Source organism: Lontra canadensis, unplaced genomic scaffold (assembly GCF_010015895.1).
Source record: "Lontra canadensis isolate GAN:19392208 unplaced genomic scaffold, GSC_riverotter_1.0 scaffold47, whole genome shotgun sequence".
NCBI classification, from domain to species: domain Eukaryota; kingdom Metazoa; phylum Chordata; class Mammalia; order Carnivora; family Mustelidae; genus Lontra; species Lontra canadensis.
This window is the reverse complement of record NW_022631041.1, coordinates 8,350,913-8,370,712: the sequence shown is the minus strand read 5'-3', so window position 1 is coordinate 8,370,712 and position 19,800 is coordinate 8,350,913. Positions and strand designations below refer to the sequence as shown.

Below are 19,800 nucleotides of genomic sequence, written 5' to 3'. Positions count from 1 at the left end.
ATTGTAGGACATGATCACTGCCTCTTCCCCTAATTTGTTAATTTCCCTTTAAAGTCCTATACTAGTGGTACCAACATCCTGTTCAGTTGATTCAGCTGTAAACCTGAGAGATATCTTTTATTTTTTCTTGTTCCTTACCACCCATTTGGAATTAATAACTACATAAACTATTTGTTTCCTTGATAGTTCTTTTTTGTCTTCTTCTTCCTTTCTTACCTGTACCTGATACAACTTGCCCTCTTTTGCCTAGACTACTGCAGTACTTTCTTGAGTTATTCTCCCCATCCCTAGTCTTTCCCCCCCTTAATTGTATACCTTTAAAAGCCACCAGCATATCTGAAATATAAATCTGATCGTGTCAATAAGTTTTTTTAACCTCCTGTCTCCCAACCCACCCCCAGCCTTGCTGAGCCTAAACAGTGATGACAAATGTTGGGAAGATTTTATCCTCATAGGTATTTTGAGTTCAGTGTTTTTAAATAACCTAAATTTGAGTATCTTTAGGCCTATACTCACACTCCTCAACTCTGCCCCCACATCCTCTTCTTTACCCCTATCATTGCAATTACCTAACTGGCCCTGAAGGAATTTGGAAGGAATGACCTCTGGGCTATAAACAGAATCCCAGCCTCTTAATGAGGCTTAAAGGCCTTTCTCTTTCTGACTCTTATTTACCTCTCCAGCCCCATCTCTCATACTTCAGTGCTGGAAAAAGAAAAAAACAAAACAAAACAAAACCAGAAAAACAAAACACAGAGATTGTGTTCATTTTCACCTTAGAATATCTTTGTTCATTGACTCAGGTCTGGATTTGGCTCCTCCAGGAGAAAGAGGCTAGAATAAATACCTCTTCCTCCTACCACTTCACATGCAATATTTAACATTAAAACTTTACCTTCAGTTGCCTTCACTAGACTGCAAATTCTTTGAAGATAGGGACTGTATAATATTAATATTAGAAACCCAAGGCCCCAAAACAGTGTCTTATAGACATACATGTCTTAAAAGTTTGATTAATGATTTTCGATACTGAACTGGGAAAAGCAGCTTGCAAAAGGTGCCCAAGGAATGTCCTTAAGGTTATCTAGATGGTTGCTAGAATCAAGGAGGTGGAATTTTTCAGTTTTGTCCTTGGGAGAGATAGACAAGTGGGGAATCAATGGACATACATTTATTAAATGACTCCAATGAGAAAAAGTAGCACACCCACCTGAGGCTCAAAGCGAGGGACTTGTTTTTCTCTGGATGTCTTGTCTTTCTCCGAAGACTTTTCCTTGCCTTTCCTTGTTTTAGAAGTTCCTGAAGATTTCTGCCCCTCACTAATAGTATGGGAATCTGGGCTTCCCAAGGTAACTAATTCCTCATGTTTCTCTCCATGAGCTAGAGGACATAAAAATGGAAACCAGTGAATCACAACAATAAAATCATGTCATGCAGGAAAAGGGGAGCAAGTCAGTAAAATGTTGTTAGTTGAAGAGGTTTGGATTTCTTTTCTTTTTTAAAGAAATATTTTATAAAGATCTGTGTGACTCTCTTACAAAATTGAGAGATAATTCACATACCATACACCACTGAAGTGGAGAACTCAGTAGGTTTTGACATATTTGTAAGATTAGGCAAAAATTATCACTATCTGATGTGTTTCCAATCTGAATGCTTTCAGTACATTTTCTCACCTAATTTCCTTGGCCAGGATCTCCACCACAGTACTGAATGTGTTCATCTCTGGTATCACATGTATTATTCTCTTCCCTCTGCTTCCTCAAAGGAGGATGTGAAGGGCTTTTTGCATTATGTTCTAGTCATTCTTTCTACATATCCAGTGGCAAAGGAACAGATAACATTTGTTGAATCTTTACTATGTTTCTTTCTTTTTTTTTTTTTTTAATTCTCAAAGCACCCCAACAGAGCAGAAGCAAAAATTTGCTTACATTCCCCCAGCTGTTGGGGTTGAGTTAGCATTCAAGGATGAGTTCAAAGGACATGTTAGCCCCTTTCAAAACTGGAGTCTGTAAGTCATCCCATTAGCAAAGTTAAGTAGTAATTATCAAGAATGGCTTCGTGCCAGTTTTTAGCTACTTTCAAATTAGGGCAGATTATCCTGCATGACTGCAAAGAGACTATAAGTACCACAGTTTTACAAGGGGGCAACTTGTCTTTCTGTCAACAATCCCAGTTGCTATGAACTGTTGTACTAGGGAAAATCTTTGGTCATGTAATCAAATGACTTGGAGGTGAATCTTGAATCAGCCACTAAATAGGTTCACTTTGGCAGATTTATTGCATTCTTTTGATTTTGTTTTTTCCTCTGTATAATGGAGATGTCAATACCATGCCTATGGGGTTTACAAATAAACTATATAGGTCATTTAAAATAGGATTGTACCTGGTATCATACACACTGGGTTTTACGATATTAACAAATGTGAGCTGAAATTGAATCTCAAACAGCCCCAATAAGTATTTCTGGTCTCTCTTTTTCTCACTATCCATAGGTCTTAGAGTTTGAATCATATATGTAGGTGTATTTGATTCCCTTCAAATTAACATATTCTAATATTCAAGTTTACATAGGTGAGCACATAGTGTGGTGCCAGGGGCACATCATCTTCTTTCTTTACGTTATGAATATATAAAATAAAATAATTTCCTTATTCTTTAATGGCATACAGTATAGTAACCTTCTCTCCCATGCATTGCAAGTTCTCTAGAGGCCAGAATGTCATTATACACCTCATTTTGATTCCTAATCTCACCTAGTATAATTCTGAATTCATAGTATGTATTCATGATCAGATTGTTTAACTTCAGTATGTGAAGCTTTTTAGGGAAACTGTATGTGTTGAGAGCAGTAAGGTATCGGTAAGGTATAAGAATAAATATCGTACTAATTCAAAACCTGTGAAAAATGTGACCTCGCATTGCATATTCATATAATTAGAGGGGTTCTAGAGTAAATGACCATTGACATAAATTAATATACCCCTTGCAGAGAAGAGATGCTCAGGCAGTATCTGTTGAGGAAATGAACTTGAAAAGACCTTTAGCTTTATGACTTAAGTCATAATAGTTTTCCTCTTATGTTACCTTACATTTATCCAGAATACAGGAGACTGAAATCTTCAGTGGATAATAAGACATAAAAGTTACAGAGACATATTTTTATGATTAAAATTCAGATTTATGTATCCAGGAACTAAAAACTAAATGGGATTAGAACATTATCATAATTTCTAAACTAGAATAGTTGCTCAGGATAAGGTATATATTTACCAAGTATGATTGTACTTGGTAAATGTAAACAGGAAAATCTTTAGACGAGGGATAGATAGATAGATAGATAGACAGATAAAAGATAGATAGATGATAATCTCATCATGTTTGGTTTCTTCAAAGACTATGAATTGGAAACACCATGCATATAAGAAAATAGTGTTATAGTCATGCTAATAAAATTGGGTAGGACTTGAAAACAAAGATTTTGAGAATGATAAACAAAGTACATATGTGACTTTACAAATAGACTAGAACCTGAAAGGCCCAGACCAGTAACATAAAAATGTAACATATTGGCAAAAAGACGTTAAAATAACAACACAATTAACTATGTATGTGGTAGTTGGTAGCACAAAGTGTTACCTGCTCTAGATCCTCCAATTCCTATTTCCTTAAGAAAAAGTCACCTGTCTCAGCAAGCAATTTTTACTAAAAATTAGGTATTAAAATACACTAAAGGTGGCACTGTTGTCTCATGTTAACCAGAGGACAAGCTTCCTAAACATTTATAACAGAAATATTCTGAGTTGAATGCAGTTATATTTTAGGTCTTACTTTTTTTTAATTTTATTTTTTATAAACATATAATATATTTTTATCCCCAGGGGTACAGGTCTCTGAATCGCCAGGTTTACACACTTCACAGCACTCAACATAGCACATACCCTCCCCAATGTCCATAACCCCACCGCCCTTCTCCCAACCCCCCTCCCCCCATCAACCCTCAGTTTGTTTTGTGAGATTAAGAGTCACTTATGGTTTGTCTCCCTCCCAATCCCATCTTGTTTCATTTACTCTTCTCCTACCCCCTTAACCCCCCATGTTGCATCTCCACTTCCTCATATCAGGGAGATCATATGACAGTTGTCTTTCTCCGATTGACTTACTTCGCTAAGCATGATACCCTCTAGTTCCATCCACGTCATCGCAAATGGCAAGAATTCATTTCTTTTGATGTAGTCCTTACTTTTTTATTGTGAGTTATAAAGATGTGAATTTTTAGAAAAAATTAAATATTTTCTTTCTCACAGAAATTAAATGTTAAATTTAAATGAGTAAATGTGATATTTCCACTGAATTCAGGATATACATAAAATTTTAAATTAGAGTACCAATACACTAATGAAAAAAATTTGATTAATTTCTATTTGATCTAAAGTATTTATAATTGAAAAAGTAAGCTAAGTTAATAAGTGAAGACATTAGGGGGTGCCTAGGTGGCTCAGTCAGTTAAGCATCTGCCTTCAGCTTGGGTCATAATCCCTGGATCCTGGGATTGAGCCCTCTGACTCTGCCTCCCCATCCCTTCCTAGTTTATGCTCTCTTTCTTGCCCACTCTCTCTCTCTAAAATAAATAAATAAATAAATAAATAAATAATCTTTTTTAAAAGATTGAAGGTATTAGTCATGATTTTTCTAAAATACATCATACCCGGATGTCTGGGTGGCTTAGCTGTTAAACTGCTGCCTTCAGCTCAGGTCATGATCCCAGGATTCTGGGATCCAGCCCCACATCAGGCTCCCTGCTCAGTGTGGAGTCTGCTTCTTTCTTTGCCTCTCCACCCCACTCCCCAGCTTGTGCTCTCTCACACTCAAAAAAATTTAAAAATCTTTTTAAAAATACATCATACCCTTAAAATTGAAGTTTCTAGGTTTTAAATTGTAAATATAATTGACACATGTAAGTTGACATTGATATGTTTTCATTTAAACAAGCTGGCTGCCTAAAAATTCACATTTATGTGATACTGATTATTCTGAATTCAAAAGCCGCTTGACTTTCATAAGATTGACCAACATATGCTTTTATAAGAGAAAAAAATTTCCTAGTTCATAATACAATTCAATTCTGAATTTATTTGCTGGCTGCTTTCAGCAGCAAATGTCTGATACAATGTAACATGTAATTTAATTTTGGTAGCTGCTCATTCACACATAAAATTGTCAAATGTTATGTCCAAAAAAGAAGATGCAATTATTCCCAGAGATTTCTTTTCTAGTTAAGTACCTAATAATGAGAATACCATTTTTGTGAGGGCTACTTGGTTCTAGAAACTTTACATACATTATCTTGAAACTTCATGACAACTTTGAAAGATAGGAGTTATTATTCTAATTTCTCAGGTGATAAATAACTGAGGTTTAGGTAGTCTAAGGAATTTTTGCTGCTATGCTGTATTTCTCCACTTAACAGTAACTTCCTTTTCTTTTCCTTCTTTTTTTATTTTTATTTTTTATTAAGGTATCATTGACATAAAACACTATTAGTTTCAGGTAGACAACTTAATAATTTGATATTTGTACATGTTGCAAAATGATCACCACCATAAGTCTAATAAATGTTAACTTACAAAAACCTTATATTTTATAATTTATATATTTATAGTTTTGTAACATTACCCAACTCTATACTTTACATTATACTATTTCATGAATTATACTACTGTTTACTTCAGATATTAATTTTTTAGTTTCCTCTGGAATTTTAACATTTATCCATTAATATCCCTAAATGTATTAAATATGATTGTTGATCAAATTGGTTTGTTTACGGAACTCCATTTGTGTTGAACAACTTAAGGTGAGAAACTTATTAGATCTTCAGGGAAAACATGGTAAGACCCTTTATGCAAACTTGTATGTTCAATAAAGAAATATTCCTAAATAAAGTTCCCTAAATAAAGGCATTTATTGAGGACACAATAAAGGCTTGAAATTGGTACTATCATGTATTATTATTTTTTCCACCCAGACACCCTTAATAGATAATTAACTCCCATTCAAAATCACAGGTGTGCCAGTAACTAGCTGTGTGACCATGGGCAAGTTTCATGAACGGTGTGTGCTTCAGTGTTGTCGTGTATAAAATGACAGTAGTTACAGCATCCACCTCATCGGTTTATCAATTGACAATTCCTATCTCAATTCCACATAAAACCTTCACAAGGCTTCTGACATAAATGTTACCCACTATAACCTCTATGAGCATTAGTACTGTGTCAATGCTACTAACATTTGTCTTTAAAGGACATATTGGTAGAGTGGAAATGTTCTGGGCTTTTGAGTAAGTCAGATGTAGGTAAAACTCTTTACTCTGCTTCTTCCAGCTGTGTAAATGTAGGCAAATTATTTACAGCATCTAAGCTTCATTTTCTCATGTGTAAAATCAAGATGGTAATAATTATCTCTCAGACTTTTTCATGAGAATTGAGGATAATATATGAAAAGACACAGTACAATAAGAAGCCCATAATGGCACTAAAAACAAAATCATAATCATAATAATCAAAATTCTAGAGCTCTCCAGTGTTTTCTTTTTGCTTACAAAATACAATTATATTCTTTTCGATTTGTTTTGCTTCATTTTGACTAAAATAGTAGGTGCTCATTTAAAACTTCTGATTTGGGGCACCTGGGTGGCTCAGTGGGTTAAAGCCTCTGCTTTCGGCTCGGGTCGTGATCCCAGGGTCCTGGGATCAAGCCCCACATCGGGCTCTCTGCTTGGCAGGGAGCCTGCTTCCTCCTCTCTCTCTCTCTCTGCCTGCCTCTCGCCTCCTTGTGATCTCTGTCTGTCAAATAAATAAAAAAACAAACATTTAAAAAAATAATAAAAAAATAAAAAAATAAAACTTCTGATTTATAAATTTTTTATTTTAAATTAAATTATTACAAATGAGACATAATTGTTTCAACATATTGGTATATACTCTACTTTTTTTTTCCCTTTTGCTCTGGGACCCACTCATATATTTTTGAAGAGTAATGGCAATGTAGGGTCACCGATGTCTAATAGTAGATAAACTGTTCATATTAACAATAAAGAATTTCTGTGAGCTAAGCACAGGAAAGCATTTCTGGATCTTTCTTCCCCATCCTTCCTGACCTAGGTGAAAAGGGGAATGGCCTTGAAGAGTTGGACACGCGCATAGGGCTTTCCTGGTCACTCTGTTCTGCATATTCCTCTGACAGGAATTAGTCTCTCTCCAGCCACACCTTACACCTGGTAGGAGGTCCTGTCAGTCAGGTGTGTCCAAAATAGGCTCCCGCATATCTTTTGAGACACAGTCTTCTCGTCACTTTCACTTCCAGACAAAGTTCACTTCCCCTGCTTGGTATTCTTCAGGACTTCATCATACAAACTATTCAAACCCCACTCCTCCACACACACTCGTCTTCACTTCAAAGTGTCATTTCTTCTTTTTCTAAAGATTTATGTAAGTCTACATAATTCACAAAACTTCCATATACTAGGAACAAATTTCTAATTATTGAAGAAAATACACACAGAAATTTTTAAACCTGCATTTGACTAGACTTGAGCGTATTTGAAGGTATTTTGCACCTTTTTAGACATTAGAAGTTCACCTTGGAGAGTTGGCAAGAAAACACCTCATTCACTATTCTAACAGCATTATTCATTTCCTGAATGGCTTAAATGTTTTCACAAATATCTCCTTTATCAGTGTGCACTTCTTCTATCTTGCTGGAACATTATTCAGAAACAGGTGTTCCCCATGAACAGGATCCCCACCTGGATTTAGAAATATTGTTTCTGTTGTTTCCTTTTCATGATTTAAACTGGGATTATTTCTTCCCTGTCATGTGGGTGTGAGTTCACACTGATCATTGCTATAAACAATAGTTAACATGACTATTTTGAGCTTGTCAAAACAGGCATAACAGAATATTCAAATATAGAAATCAGAAGTATAAAGAGCTACAGACAACTCATGAAAGAGCACACACAGGCAAAACAAAAACCAAAACCTAGGATTTGATTCTCGATCTCTGATCTATTAAAATCCCTGATACCCTGAACGGTAATGTAAAATCTAGTAGTACTATACATTTTCCTTGAAAAACAAAAAAAGAAATAGTATCTTTGCAGAACATACATCATACACACATGCTCACATAAAACAGTGCTGCTTCTCTATTATTTTGATTTATTTTTATAATTATGAGTATTTTATTTGCACATAAATCTTTAGCATAAAATATTTAATTCAATTCATATTAAGCAGATACTATTTACTTCTTTCTAGGAGGCGGGACACAAAATCACCCAGTAATTTGCACTATCTGTTATTTCAAGCAGATTTCTGTTGATTTATATTGGAAAAATATCTAGATTTTTTTTTTTTAGCACAGTACAAACTATGAGATTTTGATTTGGACTATAGAGAAAATGGAGATAATAATTAATTTAAGGGGCTTTTCAGCTTCCATATGCCATTTATTCATATCATAATTGCAGTCTTTTCTGGTAAATAAGAATTCTAAATTGAAGTCTTATCTGCTCTCTATTCCAGATATTCTCAGTGGTGCTGGGCAGTGGGGTATTGCTTCTTAGAGGAGACGTAGAGGCAGAAGGAAGAAATGTTTCAACAAAACTCACATTCTATGAATTTACCTAGGGGATGTGGGAAAGGATATCTGCCTTAGGGGATTTTATGTACATCACTGGTAAGCAGTAACTCAGCCCCTCGTTCAAGAAATAAATTCTGAGCTCCAGGGCACTTGGCGTGGGTGAAACACACAACACATATGAATAGCAAAGAGGTGGCAACAATGTGGTTCTGGTCTCACCACTTTCTCTACATGTGTCCATGCTAGACACCAACGAAAGGTCACAACTCTTTCTCGCTGATCCCAAAACAGCCCAGAATCCTTTCAAGACCCCAGGCCAGGATGCCATTAGAAGTGAAATACTCCTGCTTTTCCTAGCATTGCACACTCATGCATTATTCAACAAACATTTACTAACAGCTTCTACCTGGTTCTAGAGGTGCAATGATGAGGCTGAGGCAGAGTCCCTTTCCCACCACGAGAGGGGCAGTGGGGAGGCAAACAAGTTCAAGATTCCCATAGAATGCATGTTCTGTGGATGCACACAATACAGTGGAAAGGAAATGCGGACTCTCAGTGTCATTAGTTTTATAAATTTTCTTTGGTTTTGATGTCTTGCCCTAGAATTGGTCCCTTCTTACAAAGATTTAGTTCAGTAATAATAGCTTTCTCTTAACTTTGGTGATAAACCTCTATCAAGCCTTTCAATGAACAGGTTCATGCAGTTAGTATAAGTAAGCAAATGTGTGAACAGGGTTTTTGACAATTAGTAAATAATGTCAATAACAATAATAAGAGTAGCTTAGATGTATCCTTTCTTTCACTTACTTGACAAATATCATGGAGTGATTACTGTGTGCATTGTCTGCACTATGGATAATGCAGGATTGAACAGGTAATAATCCATGGAACTCCCTGACCTCAAAGGCATCGTGTTCTCAAATACTGTTGACCCTTGAATAATATGGATTTTTTTTTAAGATTTTGTTTATTTATTTGTCAGCGAAAGAGATCACACAAGCAGGGGGAGCACAGCCAGAGGGAGAAGCAGGCTCCCTAATGAGAAGGAGCCAGATGACCTGAGTTGAAGGCAGACCCTTAACCAACTGAGACACCAAGGGGATCCGAGCAATATGGGTTTGAACTACGTGGGTCCACTTGTGAATATCTTTTTCTAATGCATCGAACTCCCTGCTCAGGAATTTTGAGAATAGCTTCTATTTGAAAAAATAAACCTGAATCCTTTTTCACTCAGGGACTCTCCTTCTCTTAAATATTTTAAGAACTTTAGGGTTATACTATCTCAACAACTTAGACAAATTTAATTTTATAACAGAAAAGTCTTCTGTACACTTCTTAGATAATCATCAAGTTATTTTTATTAACTGGACTAAACACATTTAAACTAGGCCTAAATAATCATATATTTTTAGTTCTTACTAACCAGGCAGTAAAGATTTTGAGACATAATCAATTAACAAAGCAGAAAATGCCACTGGATATGAAATGCAAATTGTAAACAATAATGTTTTAATAATGACATGATTAATTTACTATTAAATAATTATATAAAATACAAGGTATATGACTAACATTTAGGAGGGCATACCTTTGCTATCACTTTTTTCCAATTCTTTCAATGCTTGAACAAATGTCTGCTGACTTTCAGTGAGAGGCCAACTGTTGTACAATACCAAACACTGTATAATGTACTTGTTAACCTGTGAAATAAAACGTGATGTTTAAACACAAACAATAAGAATAAATATAGTATATGCCTAATAAGCACATAATAAGTGCATAATTTTCTATATCACACAATCATAATTTGGTCAAATGCTATCCGATGTTCTCCAAAATTTTGTAGTATCACAGTCTATAAAATTTATCCTCACATCCCCACCCACACCTGCAATTGTATAGTCTAGTGTTTATAATTTTTGCATCCATGTTTAAAAATGAAACTCATTTATTTTATTTTTGTTCCTTGTCAGTTTGGGCGTCAGGATTATGGTAATCTCTTTAAAAGGATTGAAAAGTTTGTGTTGTTTTTCTGTTTTCTAGAACAACTTACTCCTTGAAAGTCTGTTAGATCTATTCTGTGAAGCAAGCTGGGCCTATGACTTTTGGAAAGGTAAAACTCTGATTATCATTTCAATGTTATTATTCTTTACTATTATTATTATTATTTTATATTTTCTATCTTTTCCTAAAGTAGTTTGCCAGTCCTCTCCCACCCCAGGCATTTGTTATGTCTTTTTTCCCTTAAGTCCTAAATTCACTAGCATAGAGTTGTGCTTAATAGTTAATTTTTTTTTAAATCTGTTGATTGCATTTATACCTCCACTCTATTTTTGTTGTTCTGTATTTGATTTATTTACATTTTCTTTCTTTCTTTTCTTTTTGTTTTTTCTTGCTTAGCTGGTCTTACAAGAAGCCTGCCCACTTAATCATCTTAAAAAAGCTTAGAGTTAGGGTACCTGGGTGGCTCAGTGGGTTAAGTCTCTGCCTTTGGCTCAGGTCATGATCTCAGGGCCCTGGGATTGAGCCCTGCATTGGGCTTTCTGCTCAGCAGGGAGCCTGCTTCCACCTCTCTCTCTGCCTACTTTTGATCTCTCTCTGTGTGTCAAATAAATAAAATCTTTAAAAAAAATTCTTTAAAAAAAAAAAGCTTAGAGCTAATGCATCTTGCTAAATTTTGTTCTTTGTTTTACTAATTTCTACCTCACTTTCATTAAAACGTTTTCTTCTTTTTTCTTTGAGTTATTCTTTTGCTCTTTTTCTAAATTTTTGTTATGATAGTTTAGCTCACTTGTTTTTAACCATTCATACTTTCTGATGGATTAATTTGAAAGTCAACATTCCACTAAATGCTATTTTAGATGTCATTATAAATTTTGATTTGTATTTTTTTAGTCGTTACTGAGTTCTTAGTATTCATTTCTTTTTTTGCTCTTCTTTGTAACTGAAGAACTATTTAGCATATTCTCTTTTGCTTCTACATTTATGGGATTTTAAGTTGTTATTTACTAATTTCTGTATTATTGCATTATATTTGGATAACATCTATAAAATATAGTTTGGTTTTTATTGAGGCTTCACATGTGTACTCTGAAAAAGTATATTCTCAATTTAGTAAGTGAGTGTTCTATATAAATATCTAAACAATAAATACTTAAATTTTTCAAATACTAGTAATCATATGTATTTTTTTAGCTCAATCTATTGGTTTCTGAGAGTTGTTTATTAAAGTCTGCAACTATTGACTAACTTTATTTTTCTCTGTAATTCTAAACAACTTTTACTTTTTATTCATTGAGCCTGGACAGTTAGGTTATGCTATATTAGTTATGTTCATATTTGCTTGTTATATTCTTCCTTTTATTTTTACACAATATCCTTCATGAATTCTATGCCCTGAGATGTTAATATATCATCACAGTTCTCTCAGTCCAACTTTGAATTTTCAGTTCCATTTTGTTTAAAAAAGTGTCACTTTTAGGCTACTTATAGTTGAATCTTACTTTTTAATCTAACTTTAATTTTTTATTCTTTTAATTGATTAATATTTAATTTGTGTTTATTGTCATTAGTCATATTAGGATTTACTTCTAGCCTCTTATTTTTATTTCTTTTTATTTATTTATTTGTTTTGTTTCTGATGGATACATCATTTTTTTCTGAAATTACATGAATTGCCCTTTATTTTACATATACATATATATGTTTTTAACTTAAGATATATAAAAATTAGCTTTTATTAATATGTGACCTTTTTTCATAATTAGAGAGCCTCATAACTCATGTAACATTAGATATTTACATCTGCATTATAGAGTTAGTATACACACTAAACTTGCTATTTATTTTAATATCTTGGCACATAGAAACCATTAAATAATGTTCAATCCCTTGATTCTGCTATACACTGGAGACAATGAAGATAGAAAATATCATATACATATTGATAATGCTTAGGAAAGGAATCATCATTATATTTGTTAGATTTTTAGGAGTAATACCATATTATTCCTAAATGGTAAGAGAATCACCAAAGGATTCTCTTAAACATAACTATACCTGCTGTGCAGTGCTAGCATTTTCTTCTATGGTGGGCATACTGACAACTTCCTCCTCCAGAATGGGCTGCCCAGGGTCTACGATTGCACTTGCAGGTCTGCCCTTATAGGATTTCTGACTTCCCTGGGTAGATTTCTTCTTGCTGTACCATTCTTGCTCCTTCTTGGATGCAGAATGCATTAAAAGAACTTGTTTGCTAGCTGAAAAGGAGAGATTTATTACACTTAAGTTAAAATCTGTGAAATGCATAGTTATGACTAACTGTGTTCTTTAGGTATATCCTTTTATAAGACACTCAAAGGAACAGGTCAATTTGTTTTCTTTTAATGAAATAAAAAGCAATATCACTGGCTCTTGGGAGATATTCCAGTCTTAAAGAAACTTATATAAAAGCCTGTGACTTGCATAGAGCAATGCATATTCTGAGTAACCACTGATTGCTAAAAGAATGTACAACAATTCCACAAGTTTTCATTCATTTTGTGTCACTTGAATGACACTAAACTAATAACATACATTCTGACTTCTTCAGTGTGTGTGTGTGTGTGTGTTATTACACTTATATAAGACTCCCATTTTATTTTTTCTCTATTCATTTTTTTGTAATTAAAAGATAATAGAACTACCATTTGGAGGGATTAAAAATAGAAACGTGCCCAGTGTAATTAATTGATCAAACATACACTGAGAGAACATAAGTAAATCACAGAGAAAGTCCAGTTCTAGCCATAACAAAATAATGGGCATTGGATTTACTCAAAGCCATGAAAAAATAAAAATTGCAGATTTCTGCCTGTGAGCGCCTTCTTGACTATGGCACAGAGAAGCAGAGTCCAAGCAGTCAACAGCAGTATTGTCAGGTTCAGGAAGCAAGATTATAGTTTGAGGCTCCTGAGACAACTAAAATTTGTGAGGCAGGGTACGGGGGGGGGGGAGGCGGGGGCGGAGTATGGCACCCAGAAATACACATAGCGTGTCCACTTGGGTCTTTAACTGAATTCTAAACTTGATTTGTACAAATATCTAATGGTGCCTGGCAGACAAGTCCCAGGAGATTGTGAGCTTAATGGAGATTCTGAAGTTTGTACAGTGTTGAAAGACATTAAAGTTCTGCCAAAGTATGAAAATTTAATGAAAACACAGGGCATCAAGTGAGACTCAACAAAAGCTATTCTTTAAGCTAGTACAATGCTAACCCTAGAGTAATGGAAGCTCTAGACCCAATTTAAGAAAGCTTAGAACAAAGTCTTGAGAGGATTAAACTAAGCTGTCAATAAACCACTTACTAGAGCAAAATTAAAAACTCTTTCAATGAAGAGAGCATAATCTTGACTCTTAGCAATATAGCTTGTACTATGTGCAGCACACAATCAGTCTGATATGTGAAGAAGCCAAAAATATGAACATAATTTGAGAAAAAAGGTCAATAGAAATAATTACACAGATGTTGGAGTTAGCAATAAAACAAAATGAAAAACTTTAACAAATGAAAACTTTAGAATAGCTATGAGAAATGTGTTTAAGGGTTTAATTGCTCCCATAAAATGACACAGGGTAGCAGATTGGATAAAGCGACAGGACCCACCCATATGCTGTCTACAAGAGACCCATTTGGAACCTAAAGATACATCCAGACTGAAAGTGAAGGGATGAAGAAGCATCTTTCATGCCAATGGACCTCAAAAGAAAGCTGGAGTAGCAATTCTCATATCAGATAAATTATATTTTGAACTAAAGACTGTAGTCAGAGATATAGAAGGACATTACATCATTCTTAAAGGGTCTATCTACCAAGAACATCTAACAATTGTAAATATTTATGGCCCCAATAGGGGAGAAGCCAACTACATAAGCCAACTGTTAATCAAGACAAAGAGTCATATTGGGGCACCTACGTGGCTCAGTGGGTTAAAGCCTCTGCCTTCAGCTCAGGTCATAATCCCAGGGTCCTTGGATCGAGCCCCACATCAGGCTTTCTGCTCAGCAGGGACCCTGCTTCCCCCTCTCTCTCTCTGCTTCCCTCTCTGCCTGCTTGTGATCTCTGTCTGTCAAATAAATAAATAAAATCTTTAAAAAAAAAAAAGAAGTAAAAAGAGTCATATTGATATGAATACATTAATAGTAGGGAATCTTAACATGCCACTCTCAGTAATAGATCATCCAAGCAGAAAATCAATAAAGAAACAAGAGCATTTAATGGTGCATTTGGGCCAGATGGACCTCATAGATATATACAGAACATTCCACCCTAAAACAACAGAATACTCATTCTTTTCAAGCACACATGGAACTTTCTCCAGAAGAGACCACATACTTGCTCACAAATCAGGGCTCAACCGATACCAAAAGATTAAGATTATTCCCTGAATATTCTCAGACCACAATGCTTTGAAACTGGAACTCAACCACAAGAAAAAGTTTGGAAGGAATTCAAACACTTGGAAGCTAAAGACCACCCAGCTAAATAATGTTTGGATTAACTGGAAAATCAAAGAAAAACTTAAACAATTCATGGAAACCAATGAGAATGAAGACACTTCGGTCCAAAACCTATGGGATACAGCACAGTTGGTCCTAAGGAGGAAATACATAGTCACACAAGCCTCCCTCAAAAAATTTGAAAAATCCAGAATATACCAGCTCTCTTTACACCTTAAAGAACTAGAGAATCAACAACAAATTAAGCCAACCCCACACACAAGAAGGAAAATAAGATTAGACTCGAGAGCAATGAGATAGAAACTAGGGATACAATCAAACACATCAATAAAACTAGAAGCTGGTTTTTTGAAAGAATCAATAAGATTGATAAACCATTGGCCAAACTAATCCAAAAGAAAGGAGAAATGACCTAAATTAATAAAATTATGAATGAAAAGGGAGAGATTACGACTAACACCAAGGAAACAGAAACAATCATCAGAAATTATCAACAGTTATATGTCAATAAGTTAAGCAACCTAGACGAAAAGGATGCATTCATGGAAACCTATAAACTTCCAAAACTGAATCAGGAAGAAATTGACAACCTGAATAGACCAATATCTAGTAATGAGATTGAAGCAGTGATCAAAAACCTCCCAAAGAACCAGAGCCCAGGACCTGATGGTTCCCTGGAGAATTCTACCAAACTTTCAAAGAAGTACTAATACCTATTCTCCTGAAGCTGTTGCAAAAAAATAGAAACTAAAGGAAGACTTCCAGATTCTTTTTATGAATCAAAGACCCCACCAGAAAGGAGAGTTTCAGACCAAGATTCCTGATGAATATAGATGCCAAGATTCTCAACAAGATCCTAGCTAATAGGATCCAACAGTGCATTAAAAAGATTATCCACCATGACCAGGTGGGATTTATCCATGGGATGCAAGGGTGGTTCAACATTCACAAATCAATCAATGTGATAGAACAATTGAATAAGAGAAGACAGAAGAAACACATGGTCCTCTCAATTGTTGCAGAAAAAGCATTTGATAAGATACAGCATCCATTCCTGGTTAAAACCCTTCAAGGTATAGGGATAGAGAGAACAACATTCCTCAACTTCATAAAATCTGTCTATGAAAAACCCACAGTAAATATCATCCTCAATGGGGAAAAGCTGACAGCCTTCCCTTTGAGATCAGAAACATGACAGGAATGTCCACTCTCACCAGTTGTTCAACATAGTACTAGAAGTCCTAGCAACAGCAATCAGACAACAAAAAGAAATAAAAGGTATTCAAATTGGCAAAGAAGGAGTCAAACTCTCCCTCTTTGCAGATGACATGATACTTTATATGGAAAATCCAAAAGATTCCACCCCCAAACTACTAGAACTCATACAGCAATTCAGTAATGTGACAGGATACAAAATCAATACACAGAAATAAGTTGCTTTCTTATACACTAACAATGAAAATATAGAAAGGGAAATTAGAGAATTGATTCCATTTACTATAGCACCAAGAATCATGAGATACCTGGGAATAAACCTAACCAAAGAGGTAAAGGATCTGTATTCGGGGAACTACATAACACTTATGAAAGAAACTGAAGAAGACACAAAAAGATAGAAGAGCATTCCATGCTCATGGATCAGAATAAACATTGCTAAAATGTCTATACTGCCTAAAGCAATCTATACTTTCAATGCCACCCGGATCAAAATTCCACCAGTCCTTTTCAAAGAGCTAGAACAAACAATCCTAAAATTTATATGAAACCAGAATAGACCCTGAATTGCTAAGGAAATGTTGAAAAAGAAAACCAAAACTGGGGGCATCATACTGCCTGATTTCAAGCTTTACTACAAAGCTGTGATCACCAAGACAGCATGGTACTGGCACGAAAACAGACACAGACCACTAGAACAGAGTAGAGAGCCCAGATATGGACAATGTTATGGTCAAATAATCTTCGACAAAGCAGGGAAAAATATACAGTGGAAAAAAGATAGTCTCTTCAATAAATGGTGTTGGGAAAATTGGACAGCTATGTATAAAAGAATGAAACTCAACCATTCTCCTACATCACACACAAAGATAAACTCGAAATGGATAAAAGACCTCAACGTGAGGCAGGAATCTATCAAAATCCTAGAGGAGAACATAGGCAGTAACTTCTTTGACATCAGCCACAGCAACTTCTTTCAAGACATGTCCTCAAAGGCAAAGGAAACAAAAGTGAAAATGAACTTTTGGGACTTCATCAAGATCAAAAGCTTCTGCACAGCAAAGGAAATAGTCAACAAAACAAAGAGGCAACCAGGAATGGGAGAAGATATTCGCAAATGACACTACAGACAAAGGGCTGATATCCAAATCTATAAAGAACTCCTCAAACTCAACACTCAACAAAACAGATAATCACGTCAAAAAAATGGGCAGAAGACATGAACAGACACGTCTCCAAAGAAGACATACAAATGGCTAACAGACACATGAAAAAAATGTTCATCATCATTAGCCATCAGGGAAATTCAAATCAAAACTATATTGAGATACCACCTTACCCAGTTAGAATGTCCAAAATTAACAAGACAGTAAACAAGTGTTGGAGAGGATGTGGAGAATGGAGAACCCTCTTCCCCACTGTTGGTGGGAATCAAGTTGGTGCAGCCACTTTGGGAAACAGAGTGGAGACTCCTTAAGAAATTAAAAATAGAGCTACCCTATGACCCTGCATTTGCACTACTGGGTATTTATCACAAAGATACAGATGTAGTGAAAAGAAGGGCCATCTGTATCCCAATGTTCATAGCAGCAATGGCCACAGTCACCAAACTGTGGAAAGAGCCAAGATGTCCTTCAACAGATGAATGAATAAAGAGGATGTGGTCCATATATACAATGGAGTATTATGCCTCCATCAGAAAGGATGAATACCCAACTTTTGTATCAACATGAATGACTGGAGGAGATTATGCTGAGTGAAATAAGTCAAGCAGAGAGAGTCAATTATCATATGGTTTCACTTACTTGTGGAGCATAAGGAATAACAAGGAGGACATTGTGAGAAGAGAGAAGAAGGGAGTTGGGGGAAATTGAAGGGGGAGAAAAACCATGAGAGACTGTGGACTCTGAGAAACAAACTGAGGGTTTTGGAGGGGAGGGGTTTGGGGGATTGGGTGAGCTAGTGGTGGCTATTATGGAGGGCATATATTACATGGAGCACTGGATGAGGTGCATAAACAATGAATTTTGGAACACACACACACAAATTAAATTAAATTAAATTTTTCAAAATTGTCATTACTTATGGCCAAAAAAAGAAAAAAAAAAGAAATGTGTTTAAGGGTTTAAGAGAAAAGATCAACATATTGAAAGAATTAATGGTGAATATCAACAGAAAAATGGAACAGAGAATCAAAAAATTCAATGTTAGACTATATCTGGTATCTGGAATGACACATTCCTGAATGCACTTTATTTTTTTTAAGAATTAATTAATTAGTTAATTAATTTGCTTAACAGAGAGTGCAAGAGCACAAGCAGGCAGAGCAGCAGGGAGAGGAAGAGGGCAAAGCAGGCTCTCTGCTGAACAGGGAGCCAGATGTAGGCCTTGATCCCAGCATCCTAGGATCATGACCTGAGCCAAAGGCAGACACTTAACCAACTGAGCTACCCAAGAGCCCCATTCCTGGATTGACTTTAAGAGCACATAGTTAAATCAGAAGAAAAGATTAGTAAACTTTAAGATAAGCAATCAAAACGATCTAAATAGAAGCATAGAGTGAAAAAAAATGAATAGAGGCAAACTGCCTCTAGTATTATATTGTAGTGGGTGGAATGTGATTCGCCCAGAAAGATAGGTCTATCCAGAATGTGACCTTATTTGACAGAAGGGTATATGCAGCTATGATTAAGGTAAAGGTCCCAAGGTGAGATCAACTTGGATTAGTATGGACCCTAAGTATAATGATGGGTGTCCTTAAAAGAGAATGAAAATGACATGACAAAAAGCCACACAGAAAGAAGGCGGCTATGTGAAGAGAGAAGCAGAGATTGCCAAAGGTGTGCCATCACAAGCCAAGAAATGTGAAGAGCCACCAAAAAATGGAAGAGGTAAAGGAGGATTCTCTTGTAGAAACTTTGATGGAACAAGAGAATCCTCCTGGCCTTGACAATGCCCTAATTTTGAGCCTATGACTTCCAGAACTATAAGAGAATTAATTTTTGTTGGTTTAAGCCACCCAGTTTGGGGAAATTTGTTACAGGAGCCTTAGGAAATTAATACAGATATCAAGTGATCTAAAGTACACGCATTCCTAGTCCTACATGGCACTAATATAAAAACAAAATATTTAGGTATGAACTTAAGAAAATATGTGTAAAGTCAATACATTGAAAGTATAGAACACTGTTGGGAGAAATTAAAGATCAATAGGTTGAGAGATATACTGTGTTCATGGGATCAGCAAACTCAGTTTGTTCAGATGCCAATTCTCCCCAAGTTCAACACAATCCCAATCAAAATCTAAAGCTACAATTTTCACGAAAAGTGGTGTTGGACTAAGAGGAATATTGATTGATTGAATATCAGTTGATCAAAATAGAGTTCCAAAACAGACCCATGCACACATAGTCAATTGATCTTTGACAAAAGTGTCAAGGG

The 19,800-nt window shown here is 35.4% G+C and overlaps 1 protein-coding gene across 1 annotated transcript in view; it reads right to left on the bottom strand.

Moving 5' to 3' along the window:
* Window positions 1-19,800, bottom strand: part of ADGB (androglobin) — a 174,864-nt gene that overhangs the window by 26,608 nt on the left and 128,456 nt on the right. Inside the window, exons 28-30 of the mRNA XM_032873132.1 lie at window positions 12,706-12,905; window positions 10,235-10,346; window positions 1,211-1,380 (exon numbers count right to left, since the gene is read on the bottom strand). Of these exons, the coding sequence (XP_032729023.1) occupies window positions 1,211-1,380; window positions 10,235-10,346; window positions 12,706-12,905 (482 nt within the window). The remainder of the gene's footprint in view (window positions 1-1,210; window positions 1,381-10,234; window positions 10,347-12,705; window positions 12,906-19,800) is intronic.